At 43.3% G+C, this 15,104-nt stretch overlaps 1 protein-coding gene across 1 annotated transcript; it reads left to right on the top strand.

Moving 5' to 3' along the window:
- The first annotated feature begins 267 nt into the window (after window positions 1-267).
- On the top strand, window positions 268-5,852 carry LOC141629734 (putative beta-1,3-galactosyltransferase 14). Its single transcript, XM_074442693.1, has 7 exons — window positions 268-713; window positions 2,322-2,474; window positions 2,558-2,640; window positions 2,737-2,836; window positions 3,573-3,686; window positions 4,706-4,848; window positions 5,392-5,852. The coding sequence occupies exons 1-7, from the start codon at window positions 349-351 to the stop codon at window positions 5,469-5,471; spliced, it is 1,038 nt and encodes a 345-aa protein (XP_074298794.1). The 5' UTR covers window positions 268-348; the 3' UTR covers window positions 5,472-5,852.
- Window positions 5,853-15,104: the final 9,252 nt, after the last annotated feature.

Genomic DNA, 15,104 nt, shown 5'->3' with positions numbered 1-15,104 from the left:
TAAGGGTAACTTTGGTATTTCGCGTAAATCGTAATTTATCAAGTCGAAAAATAAGAAAAATGATGTTCGGGAAAAAAATACAGTGGTGATTGGGGAGTATACATTAAAGTTCGGGGGTTATTTGTAAAAATGAAAATACGGGATGGTAATTTGTAAAAAAGCGCAAATACGCGGTGGTTATTTGTAATTTTTTCTTTGTAAAATATTATAAATACGTGGTGGTTATTTGTAATTTTCACTCATTTTAATATTTGTAAAATACAACTGCTTGGAACCCGGAATGACGACTCCTTTTCTTTTCTCTCTTCAACCTTAATTTCCATCTTAATTTTCTTCCAAATCCCAGAAATGCCCTCCTCAAAAGAGCCTAAAATCTTCAACAACCGCTCATCACTTCCACAATACTTCCCTCGTAAACCAACTTCCCAGATCATCTGCATCCTAATCCTAATCACTCTACTAATCTCTGGTTATCTTGCAATCTCAAGGACCCTTTTGGGGCATAACTGTCATTCTACACTACCCAGATCAGTTTCTGTAGTATGGGAAAGAACAGAAAGCAGTAACAAAGATGGTTCTCTATTGGTTAAGGGTGATGTTAAGAGGCATAAAGTGATGGCTTTTGTTGGGATTTTTACTGGATTTGGATCTGTGGGACGGCGTCGGGCGTTACGCCAAACTTGGTTGCCTTCTGATCGTGATGGTCTTCAAAGGTTGCTCCTTTTTCATGTTTTCATTGTCATTTACGCCCTCCGTCTCAATCATTTGTTTGCCTTCTGATCGTGATGTTTTCATGTTTTATTAGCTTATGTTATGTTTTCAAATTTAGTACTTGTTTTTGAAATTATGTAGTAAGTATAGGCTGGGTGTAGTGAACTTGATTAGATGGTCTCATTGTTTTTTTTGTTGAGTGAAATTATTTATCTATGCATATCATATACAATGAAGAAATCCTTGATGTTGCTGGAAGCTTAATTAATTGTGGTGATTCATAGCTTTTCGTTATTTAAGAGAAATGTTGATGTTGATGACTGTGTCTAGCGCTTATTAGATTAACTGGGAAGAAGTCAATTAAGTTATTGTAGTGTTGAAATTCAGGAGCGAGAGTCCTAGACAGCATAGTCTCGACTCTGGACTAAACCTGATGGCTCACACAAAGATATTAAAAATGTTGACGAGTAAAAGCCTAAGGGTGTGTTTGGATTGAGAGATTTCGAGAGAAAAGAAAGGGAGGGAGAGTACGGGATTTAAAATCCCTTGTTTGGATAACAATTAAGGATGGAGGGAAATGGAGGGGGAGGGATTTGGAGGGATCATTTTCCCTCCTCCAAGACAAATCAAAATCTCTCTACAATAGGCAAGATTTGGAAGGAATTTGTATACAAACACCCACAACCCATTCCCCCTCCACTTCCCTTCCCTCCACTTTTGCTATCCAAACACACACTAAGGGTGTGTTTGGATAGGAAAAAAAGGAGGGAAAGGGAGGGGAGGGGGAAGGAGGGAAGGGAAAGGAAGGGGAGGGGAGGGGAGGGGAGGGAAGGGAGAATGGAGGAGATGATTTTCCCTCGAAATCTTGGCTATGTTGGCGGGGAAATAACTTGCCTAGGAAGGAAATGGAGGGATCCATTTTCCCTCCCCTCCAAATCCTTCTACCTTCATTTTGTTAACCAAACAATGGATTACTCATCCTTCCAATTCCCTCCCATCCCTTTCCCTCCAAATCCCTCAATCCAAACACACCCTAAAACTTTTCAGCAATTTAGGTTGAAGAGGGAATGGGGAAAAATATTGTTCCTTCCGAATCATTCCTATGTTGGAAAGATTTTAATTTGCCGTGTAGGAGGGAAATGGAGGGATAATATTTTCCCTCCCCTCCAAATCCCTCCTACTCCATCTTTCTAACTAAGGACAGGAAATTGTCACCCTTTCTTTCCCTCCCCTCTCTTTCCCTCCAAATCCTTCGATCCAAACATATTTTAATGTATCACATTTCTGAGTATCCCTTGCGGTTCATTCCATTGTGGTTTTCCCAGTGTGAGTTGGTAATTAATTGTTGCTTCATGCTAGAAAGGCCAATCCAAATCTTTTTTTTTTTTTTAATATCAAAAGTTTTTAAAGTATATCAGGGAAGGCAAGGAAAATAATAAACGAAATAGTCCTTGAAGCAAATCTGGTAGCTACCTCACTCTCCTGGTTTTCTCGTGGCACTGTGTTACTTAATGTGTGTTAACATTTTGAGTTTACTCTTGCATATAAATAAAATTGGCAGTTTTTTTCATAAATATGTTATGCTTCCTAACATGAGATCATTGTTGCAGATTAGAGGAAGCTACTGGTCTAGCTTTCAGGTTTATTATTGGCAGAACTAATGTCCAGTGGAAAATGTCTGTACTTAAAAAGGAAGTTGCTCAGCACGATGACTTCATTCTATTAGATATAGAGGAAGAGTATAGTAAGCTCCCATACAAAACGTCAGTGCTAATAAATGTAAATAATAATCCTCGTGATTTTCGTTTGTCGTTGCACTCACAAGTCACAAATGTTTCTTCTACAGGCTAGCTTTCTTCAAAGCTGCATATGCCCTGTTTGATTCTGAGTTTTACGTAAAAGCAGATGATGACATATATCTGAGGCCAGGTAACTATTTTTGTGACGTGGTTTGTCATTGCCTATTCAATGCATACCTTTGTTGGCTGATAGCAAATGTATTGTTCTTGTATGTTGTGTTGGTAGATCGCCTTTCACTCTTGTTGGCAAAAGAGCGGTCTAACCCTCAAACTTACATAGGATGCATGAAAAAGGGACCAGTCTTCACTGATCCGAAACTCAAATGGTAAGTGGTGTAGTGCCGACACGTTATTCTTTCGGTGTGACAAATTTGTGCAATTTTGATGTACGAGATACCACAATGTGGTTAAGGGCAGTTGAGTTATGCTACGTCGAAATGGGTTGTGTTTGAGAGAAGATGCGACCTTTTTCTCACTTTGCCTCGTCTATTTCTTAAATTTGTTCAAAATTTCCCTCACAAGATACAACAGATGTAAGTAAATGAGACAGGCGGAGGATTACATTGTGTCAAGTCACTCCAATGTACTCCCTCCACACACTCATTTTCACCCCATTTCATTAAAATACTCCTCTCATATATTAGAGAAATGGTGTGAAAATGAGTGTGTGGAGGGAGTAGAATAATGGGTGCAGAGTTCACTTATTCTAATACATAACTGCATGTCTGAAGGAAGCTATGGAAACTGCATTTTAGTACTGATTCTTGGTAGAACTGAAGCCAAATAGTATATCAGTATTTGCTGATGGCATAACGCGTAAAGTTAGCTGAGCTGGCAGTCTTAAGTCTTGACTGATTAGGCAATCCAATTTTTTTTGTGTTACCTACATCTGTTATTAAGTTAGCAATGCGTAATAATGATGTTTTTATTTTTCGCTGATGGTAATGGCTATAAGAGAGCAATTCTGATGAATCATTAGGTGCTAGTGTATTCGTCAACTTTCCTTTTATTACGGCATCCTTGGGTCTCTATTTGATTAGTTTATTTATTTATGTTTTGCAGGTATGAACCACTATCCCATCTACTTGGGAACGAGTATTTTCTCCATGCCTATGGTCCTATATATGCCCTCTCTGCTAAAGTTGTCAGGACCTTGGCTGCCTTAAGAAATGACAGGTAATTTTGCTTCATGAACTACTAATATTTTTAATTGATTCCTGTTTGCTACCCGGAATATTCGTTGTTAACTGAAGTACATGTGACAAATATGGCTTTTAAAACTCAATGTTACCTAAACAGACAGGGAACCCTTAAAGCAGCCATGTTTGACCTCATCTCTGCTTGTTGTCTCTCCTGGGATCTGATAAACAGTATCATCAACTAACAGTCGTATCCAAATTGTCTGGTTATATTTCCTTAACTTCTATTCCCTAAAATTGGAGAATCCATACTTCAAAAAAATTACTTGGGTCTATAGTTATTAGTCGTATAATATTTCTTGTTGGAGTTTCTAGAATAACTTTGTGATGGAGAGTCACATATAGGTCAACATCTTCTCTTATGGTTTTCGATGATTGTTATGACTTGTAAGAGTTGTGACTGTCAAACAGGCTCGTTACAGCTCTTCATTTACTGAAGGTTTCACTCTGAATTCCATTTTTTTTTTTTTACCATGATCACATTATGGACATGCACATTTTCTGTGCTTGAGGTTGAAGAGGTGTGATATATGGAGAGTATATGGTTTAAATAAGGTTTACTCCCTTCATTTATTTTACATTCACTATATTTACAAATAACATAATTTAAAAAAGGTGCTCGTGAGAAGGGTATATATGTCAAAGTGGTTGGAGACTGTGAACAAGCAATTGGATGGACAATGGAACCCAGACTTTGTGAGGGTATTGTTGTCTTTTTACAGTCAAAATTAATTTTCGATTAAAGTCGAAACATTGTGAATTGGTTTGAGTGTGACCCCCAAAAGGCAAACTTGGTGAATTAAAATAAATGGAAAGAATGTAATGAATCAATTGAATGAAGTATAAGGTATATATATGAATTGTAAAAATTGGCGTTTTACCTGGATGTCAATAAAGATGTAATATGGATTTTGTCTCACGGGGGAGTCTTTAGGAGGTCGGGGTTCAGGTTCACAACGTGTCCACAAAATTTGATATGTTACCATCGTGTTTCAGTTTCCGGATGTTTAGCAACGAGGATGTTACGATTGGTTCCTGGATGCTTGCAATGAATGTCAATCATGAGAACAATCATGAATTATGTTCTCCAGAGTGTACGTCAACATCCATTGCTGTGTGGGATATACCTAAATGTTCAGGTTTGTATTCTAGCTTCTAAAGTACTACTTTAATTTAAATTTGTGTCTGGTGTTGGGTCCTTTTCCTTCTATGTCATACAGATAATCTGTGTGGGTTTGTGTTAATAAAGCATTAATATCTAAGAATATTGAATAGAATTGGAGTCGTCATGTAGCTTCATCTCCATCTTCTCAAGTCATTTAGTTTGGGTCTGTTAGGTATGCTGTTATTGTATCATTTCGGAAAGATTCCGGTTCGAGTGGGGTCATTTTTGGGTCAGTGATTACAAGTTAGGTTAGTATTGGTGAGATGCAAACTAAGAAAGAGGAAATAGATATGCAACTAATATAGCAAAAAGAAAACCATGTATAATCATTTCAATTTTTCTCGACAAGTAATTTTATAAAACTGACGCAAGTAGTTCAAGACACCTCCCCTCTTCCCAAAGGTGTGAGCTGCCACACTGACTGAGGTGTGGATCCTATTGTCGGCATCGTGAGGGATCCTATTGTCTAAGGGATGGAAATATGGAATGATGGATCCTCATATAACTTGGAATGCAGGACTTTGCAACCCAGAGACAAAAATGGGGGAGCTTCATAAAAAGGAAGAGTGTTCCGGAAGCCCTACCGTTGGAGAATAGCATTTTGTTGGTTCTCTCTAAATCTCCGACAGATCCCTCTTCGTGAGCCAAACTTTAGAGCCGATTTGTCATGACAAGGCCTTTGTTATTTTGGACATCTAGAATAGCCGAGTGCGCACAACTATTTTTGAAGGTAAACAACCCTGGGGAGCTGTAGATTTGTGAATTTTAGCATTATATAGAGTACATCTTTGGTACCTGCTTGCTTCTCTGGAGCTGTGATTTTCCCATTTTCGAGGAAAGGGTTTTGTATTGATATGTTCGGACCTAGATTATGAATATCAAACACTAGGTGATTTTATCCGCTAAAATCATTAATGTTGGTAAAATAGGGTGGATCCTCATATAAGTTCAAATATTAGACATTTAATTTCGCTTCAAGATATGCTCATTCTTATATTTTTGATGTAAAAGTCAATTACTTACAATGAAATTTGTCGAAATTAAATAAAACAAATGATTGGGATGGAAGAAGTACGAGTATTTGATAATTGACTAAAATAATGTAAACATTATTGTTAGATAGAGTAATTATTGAGCATGAATTAGCTAATCCAAAACAACCTTAAGATTAGAAGTTGAGGAGAAATGATGATAAGGATGATGATAAGGAAATAGAATGTCAGGAATGTAGTGGGCCAGGTCTTAATCATGGGTTGGACCAACCTTTCTGGTACAATGCTACAAGCTCATCGCATTCATCCCACTACACTACATTCCAAAATCCTTTCTAAGAGCACAACTTTTTGTAATTACAACAAGGGTAAATTGATTATTACTTCCTTATATAATTCACTTTTTGAAACCTACTCTCTTATATAATTTTTTTTCAAAAATTACTCCCATAAAATGTCACATTTATCAAATACTAGTATAGTTCCCGTGCTACAGTATGATATTTTTTAGATTTGTTTTATAAAAAAACTTTCTTACTAAATTAATTGAATAAATTAATTATACTTGCAGTTTAATGTTATAATGTAAGGAGTACTAAATATAATACACTTTAAGTTAAGTTATTTTTGTCTGAAACTATTTTTACTTTATTGTTAAAAATCACACTATAATGTTATATCATTACATGATATGACATTAAAATATAATTAAGTGATGTAAGATCTAATTAAAATGCATATTACCTTATAATGAAAACAAGTAAAAACAATATACTACGCATTTAAAAAGACAATTTACAAATAATTAACTGAAATACATAAAAAAATATTACGTCCTTTAAAAAACCATATTTAGAGTCTAATTGATGAAGGATAATATAAAAAGGAGATTTGCGTAATTTTAGAGTATAACTGATGAAGGATAACATTTATGGAAATGATTGTATAATAAATTAGGAATAATAATTGTTTCTTGCAAAAGAGGTAAAAAATAAATGTAAGATCTAATTAAAATATAAATGTAATATTGTTTCCATGTATAATTTTAAGAGTTGTTTTCTTAGGCGGGAAAACTACTAAGAGTTTATTCTCTTAGTAGTAAGGGCGATTGCTCCCATTTAACGACTCCTGTCAATAAAATGAAAATATTCCATTCAAAATTTGAAATTTGATACTAAATTTTGCTGTTAATGACTATATTGTCTTTAGCCTTAATATATGATAAGTCCATTTTATATACATTTTAACCCCCTATTTTAGCTCTATTTTTACATGTCATTTGCACTAATGTTAGTGATGGGGCATATTCTGCACCCGCTGACCGAGTCAACATATTGAGCAAGGTCAAAGATCAAGAGACAGCAAGTCAACACGTTAGACCTCCTAACCGACGCAGCATGTCGGCCTGTCTCTTGTGCCTCGGCTGGGACAACTAGCCAGCCGGGGCACATATCCGCGTACTCATATCCAAGACCCATCGGCATGGAGTCAACAGGGCTCGCCGGCCCGCCATGGGTCCCTCGGCCGAGGGTAGATCAGTCTTTTCACCTGCTAGCCACTTGGCCACTACGTGACAAAAGGTGAAAGTCTATAAATACTCCTCAACCCTCATTGAGGAAAGGATCCACGATCTAACCTAAACACCTCATAATCTGGTAATATCTTCCTTATCTCTCTACAATATATACTTCGCCAAGTAACACACAACTTAATCCCTTTAAGTTTACTGACTTGAGCGTCGGAGTGAGTACGCTCGGTGCAAAGCCGAGCCCTCGGTTGTTCATCGTTTCGGGAGAGACCAAGAGGAAGAGTCAAAGCAAGGAAAGACATCCATTCACCAAGCTTGCGTGGTAAACAACATCGCTCCGGAATTACACCCAGGAACAATTGCGCCGTCACGTGGGGAAAAGATACTAGAAGCTAGTCAAATCCCTTACAAAAAAAAAAAACACAAAACCCACCCAACGAGCTAAGAAGATGTCGAAACAACCGAAAACGGTGCTTGTGGAAACCGAATTCTACCAAGATGACACATTCCACAACTCGAAATCGGCAGTCCCCACCGGCCGTATCACCGATACGACGAACGGGATGCCAAAGGAACAAGATACACACGCCGCCGACCAAGTCACTATCATGGGACATGTGGTTGATGCAGCTAAACTGAAGCTACTCCTGGACCTAATGGGTAGCACGCCGACTCACACTGTCACAACGACAAGAGCGGCGGCGCCCCCACAGGAGATCAGGGTCCAAAAAGTGACTCCGAGAAACCTGAACGAAGCATTGGAGGAAGCTGACCATGTCAAGACGCCGGGGAGCCCGTGAGTGCAAGTGGTAGACCTGAGTCCTTCCCGCACTCGCGGTAGGACAGCGTCGCCGCAGCACCGACGAGGCTTGCCCCAGAGGAGTGAAAGAAGTCCGACTCACCAGAGTCGGAGAAGAAGTCCGACTCACAAGAGTCGGAGAAGAAGCCCGACTCACCAGAGTCGGAGAAGAAGCCCTTCCCGCCACGGGGAGAGGAGCCGGACTAAAGATGCGAGGAGCCGATCGCCGCGTGTCATTCGACACGTGGTCAGACAGCCCCTCGATGCCTATGTCCTAGAGGTCCCGGTGCCGACTAAGCTAAAGTTGCCACCCATATCATACAAAGAAGAAGGCGACCCAACCGACCACGCCGAGGCTTTCGAGTCTTACATGTCGGTATGGGAGCAACCTGATGAGGTTTGGTGCCGAGTCTTCCCAACGACTCTGCATGGGATGGCACAAAGTTGGTACAAGGGGCTACCCGATGAGTCGGTATACTGTTATGCCCAGGGGCGGCCCATAGGTAGAGCAATTCAGCTCTTCGCACAGGGGCCCATAAGACAAAAGGGCCTCAAATTTTCAAGTCCAGCCCGTTAATAATTAATAGGTAGAAGAAAAAGAACTTAACATTACTTGGCCCAAATCAACAGACTAAATAAGAGCTTATGGCTAGTTATTTATCACTGGGCCCAAAACAATACCAATCTTTATACTCCGTATTTATTTTGCAAAGTGTCAGTGCATGGCATCAAATCTAAATATCTAATCTATCCTAAAGTCTCGCCTATTGACTTTTGTTTCTTCTTAACTTTTTCTTTGGGTTTAAAGTATCAGTGTTTATAAATTTTTCTATTTTTATTTCTTAGTTGTTTCGAGTGATGCATAATTCTATTATTTTCTCTCGGTTTTTTTGATTAATATAGTTGATAAATTTACTCTAATAGACTTTATTTTAGGGTGGCTATCTCAAATCTAATAATGAAAATTACACCGAAAATTTACGGGTTTTTTTGTTACAATTTTGAGATCTTTTCTCAAATTTAGCCGTGTTTTAGTTCATGCAAATGAAGAAGGGTCAGTTCCCACGAGTAGAGGGATTAATATTTAGTGGTCGGGTCAAATTGCCTAAAATAACGTCAAGGAAGGTCGGGCACGGCCAAAGCTAGGCCGGCTCTAGTTGTAATTAAGGGCCTCCAATGAATATTTCGAACGGGGCCATGAAATTCATTGGCCGCCCCCGGTTATGCCGACCTAAGGGACACATTTTTGGCCCAAATATTCTTGCGATAAGAGGAGGGCGTCGAGACATCGGATCTCCCGACTATCGAGACGGAGGGAGGCGAGTCTCTCCGAAGTTATGTGAAGAGGTTCGACGCCAAGGTTCGGCAGATTCGTGAGCCGAACAATGAACTGGCGCGCCTTCGATCGATGAAAGGCCTCCCGAGAGGAGACTTAAAAAACGAGCTCATCAAGTGCGGAGGCTTGAACCTAGACTCCGCCAGGAAGATGGCCGACCAAGCCATAAAGGTGGAGGACTATCACAAAACCCGGGTAGGCCCCGAGGCCGGCACTCGAGAGAGAAAGAGCCGCGGGAGGACAACCCGGATGAAGGACGCCGTGACAATAATAGGTCACGGTCGACAAATCCGCCAGAAATGAACTCGGCGGGCGCGGGGAGTTCGGGACCGTACTACCAAAAGCGGTACAATGGTCACACCCCCCAGGTCGTATCTGCCGCCGAGGTCTTCTCCCAGAGCAAGAACGAGGGTCAGAAGTGGGAAAGGCCTCCCAAGGCGAGGGGGGACGGTGACACGAGCCGGTCTTGTTAGTACCACGGCCACACCGGTCACTTAATCGACAACCGCATGCAGGCATCTCGAAGAATGCCATTGAAGAGCGATCCGGAAGGGGAGCCAAAGAAATATGTCACGGAGGCCAAAAGACTAATACCGGCGGCTAAATAAAAAATCCGTCTTTGAACGGATAGGAGTAATCCATGTTGTCATCGGGGGCAACGAGAACGGTGGGTCCGCTCATGGGCACAAACGGCACCGAACGAATTATATCGGGCCATCAACTTTGTGCCCAAAAACGATCCCCGCTCCAACATCCCCGATATGACTATTGGAAAGAAGGACTACGAGGGAGTCATCGCCCCACACAGCGACCCACTTGTAGTCCACTTGGACATAGCCAACCACCTGGTCAAGAGGTGCCTGATTGACACAGGCGCCTACACGAACATTATGTTCAGGGAGTGCTTTCTCAATCTCGGTCTGAAGATTGAGGACTTGAGCCCCCGCACCAATCCGTTGTACTGATTTTTTCCGGCCACCTGGTACCCCTGGGGTCAATCGGGATCACGGTGATGTTCGGCGAGGGGAATGCGGCTAAGAATGTCCTATCTGAATTCGTGGTCATTGAGGGCTCGTCCGCCTACAACGTTCTCATAGGCCGAGTAACTCTGAGCGAGGCCGATGCAGTAATGTCCATCCGGGCCCTGACACTGATGTATGTCTCGGACCGGGGGGAAGCGCATAAGCTCGTCTCAAAGGACGAAAAAGACGAAGTAGTCAACGTCCAGATATCTGCCAGAGGGTGCAACATCAAATCCCTCAAAGTGGCGAAGAAGTCAGAGAAGGGGAAAAGCCCATCCTTACAACAGGAGGGCGACCTCATGGATGTCACCGTCGGCATGGTCGAAGGAGCGGAGACCGAAGAAGTGGAAATTGACCCGGGCGCACCGTGAATCGCTTTCGGTGTCAACCTGGAGCCAAAATTCGGGCCGCTCTCCTAGACCGGTGAGGAAGAACAAAGACGTCTTCGCTTACTCGGCGGCGAGATGCCGGGCGTGAGCGGGGAGGTAATTGTTCACAAGTCGAACGTACTCTCCACCGCCGCCCGTCAAGCGAAGATGAGGAACTCCTCACCGAGAAAGATGAAGCCATCAAAGCCGAGGTAGATAAATTACTAGCGGCGGGCTTTATCATGCCTTGTACTTATCCGGAGTGGTTAGCTAATGTTGTAATGGTGAAGAAATCATCGGGGGCGTGGAGGATGTGTGTAGATTTTACCAATCTTAATAAAGCGTGCCCCAAAGATTGCTATCCCTTGCCTCGAATAGATAGTTTAATCGACGCCACGGCAGGCTACACTATGCTGAGCCTGCTGGACGCCTTCTCAGGGTATCATCAGGTATTCATGGCCGAAGAAGACATGCCTAAATGCGCATTCATCACCAGAGACGGCACATTCATGTATAAAATGATGCCGTTCGGTTTGAAAAACGCCGGCGCAACTTACACAAGACTGGTGGACAAAGTGTTCCAAAATAAAAAAGGGCGAAACATTGAGGCTTACGTCGACGATGCTATTGTAAAAAGCAAGTCCGACAAATGAGCACTTAGCCGATTTACACGAGACATTTTGTTCACGAAGGAAATACAAGATGAAACTTAACCCAATGAAATGCAACTTCGGTGTCCGGTCAAGTAAGTTCCTCGGCGTGCTTGTCGGCGCTGGGGAATTGATGCCAATCCGAGAAAGTCCAAGCAATCCTGGACCTGCCGGAGCCGAGGAATCGAAAAGAGGTTATGATGTTGACCGGGAGGATGGCGGCTCTAGCCCGTTTTATCTCTCGGTCAGCCGACAAGAGCACCCCATTCTTCAAAGTGTTGAAGGGAAATAAGGACTTGGTGGGGGGAGGAACGAGCACGGCTTTCGTGCAATCGAAAGCTCATCTTCAAACTCTCCCAACCCCGTCCGGCCGATCGGGGGAGACGCTATATCCAGACATAGCGATTACCTCGGCCACGGTCGGTGCGTGATCATCGTGAGAAGAAGACAAACAACAACACCCAATCTACTTTGTCAGCCATACATTGTTGCCCGCCGAAAGAAATTACCCACTGATTGAAAAAGCGACCTTTCTTTGTCGTCGTTGCCGCAAGGAAAGCAAGCCTTACTTCGACGCACATCCGTGACGGTCTTAACCGACCAACCGTTGGAGAAAGCATTGGAAAAATTTGAGCAATCCGGCAGGCTCATCAAATGGGCAATAGAGCTATCCGCCGGCATTCAATACAAGCCGAGGCCCTCAATAAAGGGACAGACACTTGCAGACTTCCTGGCCGAGTGCACATATCAAGAAGAGCAAAACCCTGGAGTATGGGAAGTATACACCGACGGGTCCTCCACGGCGAACGGCTCAGAGCGGCATACTCATCATCGGCCCCAAACGGGGACGAGTTTGAGTACGCCTTGAAATTTACCTTCTCGGCCTCAAACAACGAATCCGAATACGAGACGGTGATAACCGGAGTCGAGCTAGCTAGAGGCTGTAGGGGCGGAGCACATCATTTTGAAAACATATTCACTTTTAGTGGCTAATCAAATCAGAGGAGAGTACGAGACTCGAGACGACGGGATGGTAAGATACCTGGAAAGGGTAAAAGCTGACACTTCAAAATTGAAATCTTTCCAGATACAATGCATTCCCAGGTGTGAGAACAACCGAGCCGACGCTCTCTCAAAGCTTGCCAGTTCAACCATCAAGAATGTCGGTCGAACCGTCTTTGGTGGACATCGGGAATGCCAAAAGCATTACCGAGACCGTCGGCATGGTGGGCGACATAGAGGCCGAGACAACGTGGATGACTCCGATAATGAAGTACAAACTGTTGAATGAGTTACCGGAGGACCGCAGTCTCTCACAGAAGATAAAAAGGATCGCGGCAAGGTACTTGGTGTTTGAAGGAGAATTATACAAGAGGTCCGTGATAAGGCCACTCTTGAAATGTGTCGGCCCAGCCGACGCGGAGCTAATACTGACAGAAATTCACGAGGGCATCTGTGGTCATCACATGGGGGCAAGAACACTAGCCCACAAAGCTCTCCGAGCCGGCTACTTCTAGCCCACCATGCTTGAGGATTCCAGAGCCAAAACCAAAAAGTGCAACAACTGTCAAATGCATGCTCCGGTGATACATGCACCTTCCCGAGACGCAATGGTACTTAGTCCCCTTCCTTTTGCACGGTGGGGGATGGATCTACTAGGACCATTTCCAACGGCATCCGGAGGAAGAAAGTACTTGATTGTCGCCGTTGACTACTTCACCAAATGGGTTGAAGCCGTCGCGCATGCTGCGCCAAGACGACGGCGGCCGTAAGAAAGGTAATGGGAAAATGTCATAACTCGTTTTGGGTTACCCCAAGTCATGGTATTTGACCACGGCCGAGAGTTTTGGAGTGACACAATAATGAATAGTTGGAAGAACTTGGTATCAAATTTGCATACTCCTCCGTCTGCCACCCACAGAGCAACGGACAAAGTGCGGAGGCGGCCAATAAAACAATCCTCAGCGGTTTGAAGAAGACATTTGAAGACCTAAAGGGAAGATGGGCCGATGAACTACCGGCGCCCTGTGGTCCCTTCGAACCACGAGAGAAAGAAGCAACGGGGTACTGATCTATTCCACTTAGTCTACGGTCCGAAGCGATCCCGCCAATTGAAGCGATGATGCCGACATTGAACGGCCACCTTTAACCCGGTTGAAAATGAGGAAGGTCTAAGAACCTCCCTAGACCTGGTCGAAGAAAGCCGAGATACAAAGACGCCTCAACTTGGCAAAGATACCAAAACCGAATGAGAAGAGCCTACAACCGGAGAGTCCACAAAAGGGACTTAAAAGTAGGAGATCTAATCCTAAGAAAGTCGGCCGCCACCAACAAAGGGAACATTCATGGTAAATTGAAGGCCAACTGGGAGGGTCCTTACAAAGTGGTTGAAGAAATGAGTAGGGTACATACCTGACGAGATATGGAGGGAGTGCCTTTGATGAGCCATTGGAACACTGATAACCTCAGGAAATACTTTGTATAGTGGCGGAGGTGTCAAAAAACTGTTGTCGGCATCCCAACGCGTGTTTATATCTATTGAAAAATCATCCAAGTTTTCCATCAAAGCGTTTATCCCCTCCGTAGTCATATCGAGGTAGACGCCACGCCCAAGCCGGCAATCACCCCAAGAAGTAGACGCCACGCGATCACTACACAAAAGTAGATTGATACTCGCGAAAGCGACCAACATGCCTTAGGAACGTATAAGTACTGTTGAGACGCAATTCTAGCCGCCTCGGCCAACCGAAGGCCCGACAGAGGAAGCGATCAATATGTCTACAGATACGAACGCCATTGTCGAGCCAGTAACCTCTAGCCGCCTCGGCCAACCGAAGGCCTGGCAGGGGACACAACGGTCGATACGCTAACATGTTCACGGCGGCGGTTGGAAAACGCAAATCGGACGCCTCGGCCAGGCACCGAGAGTGAAAGAGGAAGCGACCAACATGCCAACATGTTTAAAAAACGTTAAACACGGTTGAGATACTCATTCGCGCTCGGCCAGGCCGAAGGTAAAAACGAAAAAGCGCTCAATTAATAACGTAAGAAGACAAGTGAAGGATCGTGATCAAAGCCCCGCCAAGCCGAGGCCAATAAACAAACGTTATTGAAAATGATTACAAGGAGAATACGACGACGGTACCGTCCCCATAGGGATAAGCCAAAACACAACCTACCAAAGTTTTATAAAAAAACAAGGAAAAGAAGAACAAAAGGTTACAGACATATCATTTGAAGCGCCAAAAGATGGCAGGGAGGAAAGGCTTAATAATTGGCCCCGAACAGTGGCTATCCGAGATGCCGGGTGAGCTCGGTGACGACCGCCCGTCTCCCTATGCTCATTCTTTGCCGCATCGCCATCGGCGGCCAAAGCAAAGATCGCTTTGGTAGGCGACCCGTAAACTGTCTTGGCGCTTGACCTCAAACAAACCTCATCGGCCGCTTCTCATCTCGCATTAAGAGGGACCTCAAGGCCCATCTTAAGCTTACTCCGGAGACTCATTTGTCATGCTCCCCTTACTCTCGCACCGCA

This window comes from Silene latifolia, chromosome Y, assembly GCF_048544455.1.
Source record: "Silene latifolia isolate original U9 population chromosome Y, ASM4854445v1, whole genome shotgun sequence".
Lineage (NCBI taxonomy): Eukaryota > Viridiplantae > Streptophyta > Magnoliopsida > Caryophyllales > Caryophyllaceae > Silene > Silene latifolia.
This window is presented reverse-complemented; position numbering and strand designations above follow the sequence as displayed.

Excerpts from the sequence above, each read along its gene's own strand:
- LOC141629734 (XM_074442693.1), top strand. The coding sequence starts at position 349 with ATGCCCTCCTCAAAAGAGCCTAAAATCTTCAACAACCGCTCATCACTT. Across the intron at positions 714-2,321 it reads GATCGTGATGGTCTTCAAAG|ATTAGAGGAAGCTACTGGTC; the intron begins GTTGCTCCTTTT and ends TCATTGTTGCAG. Across the intron at positions 2,475-2,557 it reads AGTAAGCTCCCATACAAAAC|GCTAGCTTTCTTCAAAGCTG; the intron begins GTCAGTGCTAAT and ends TTTCTTCTACAG.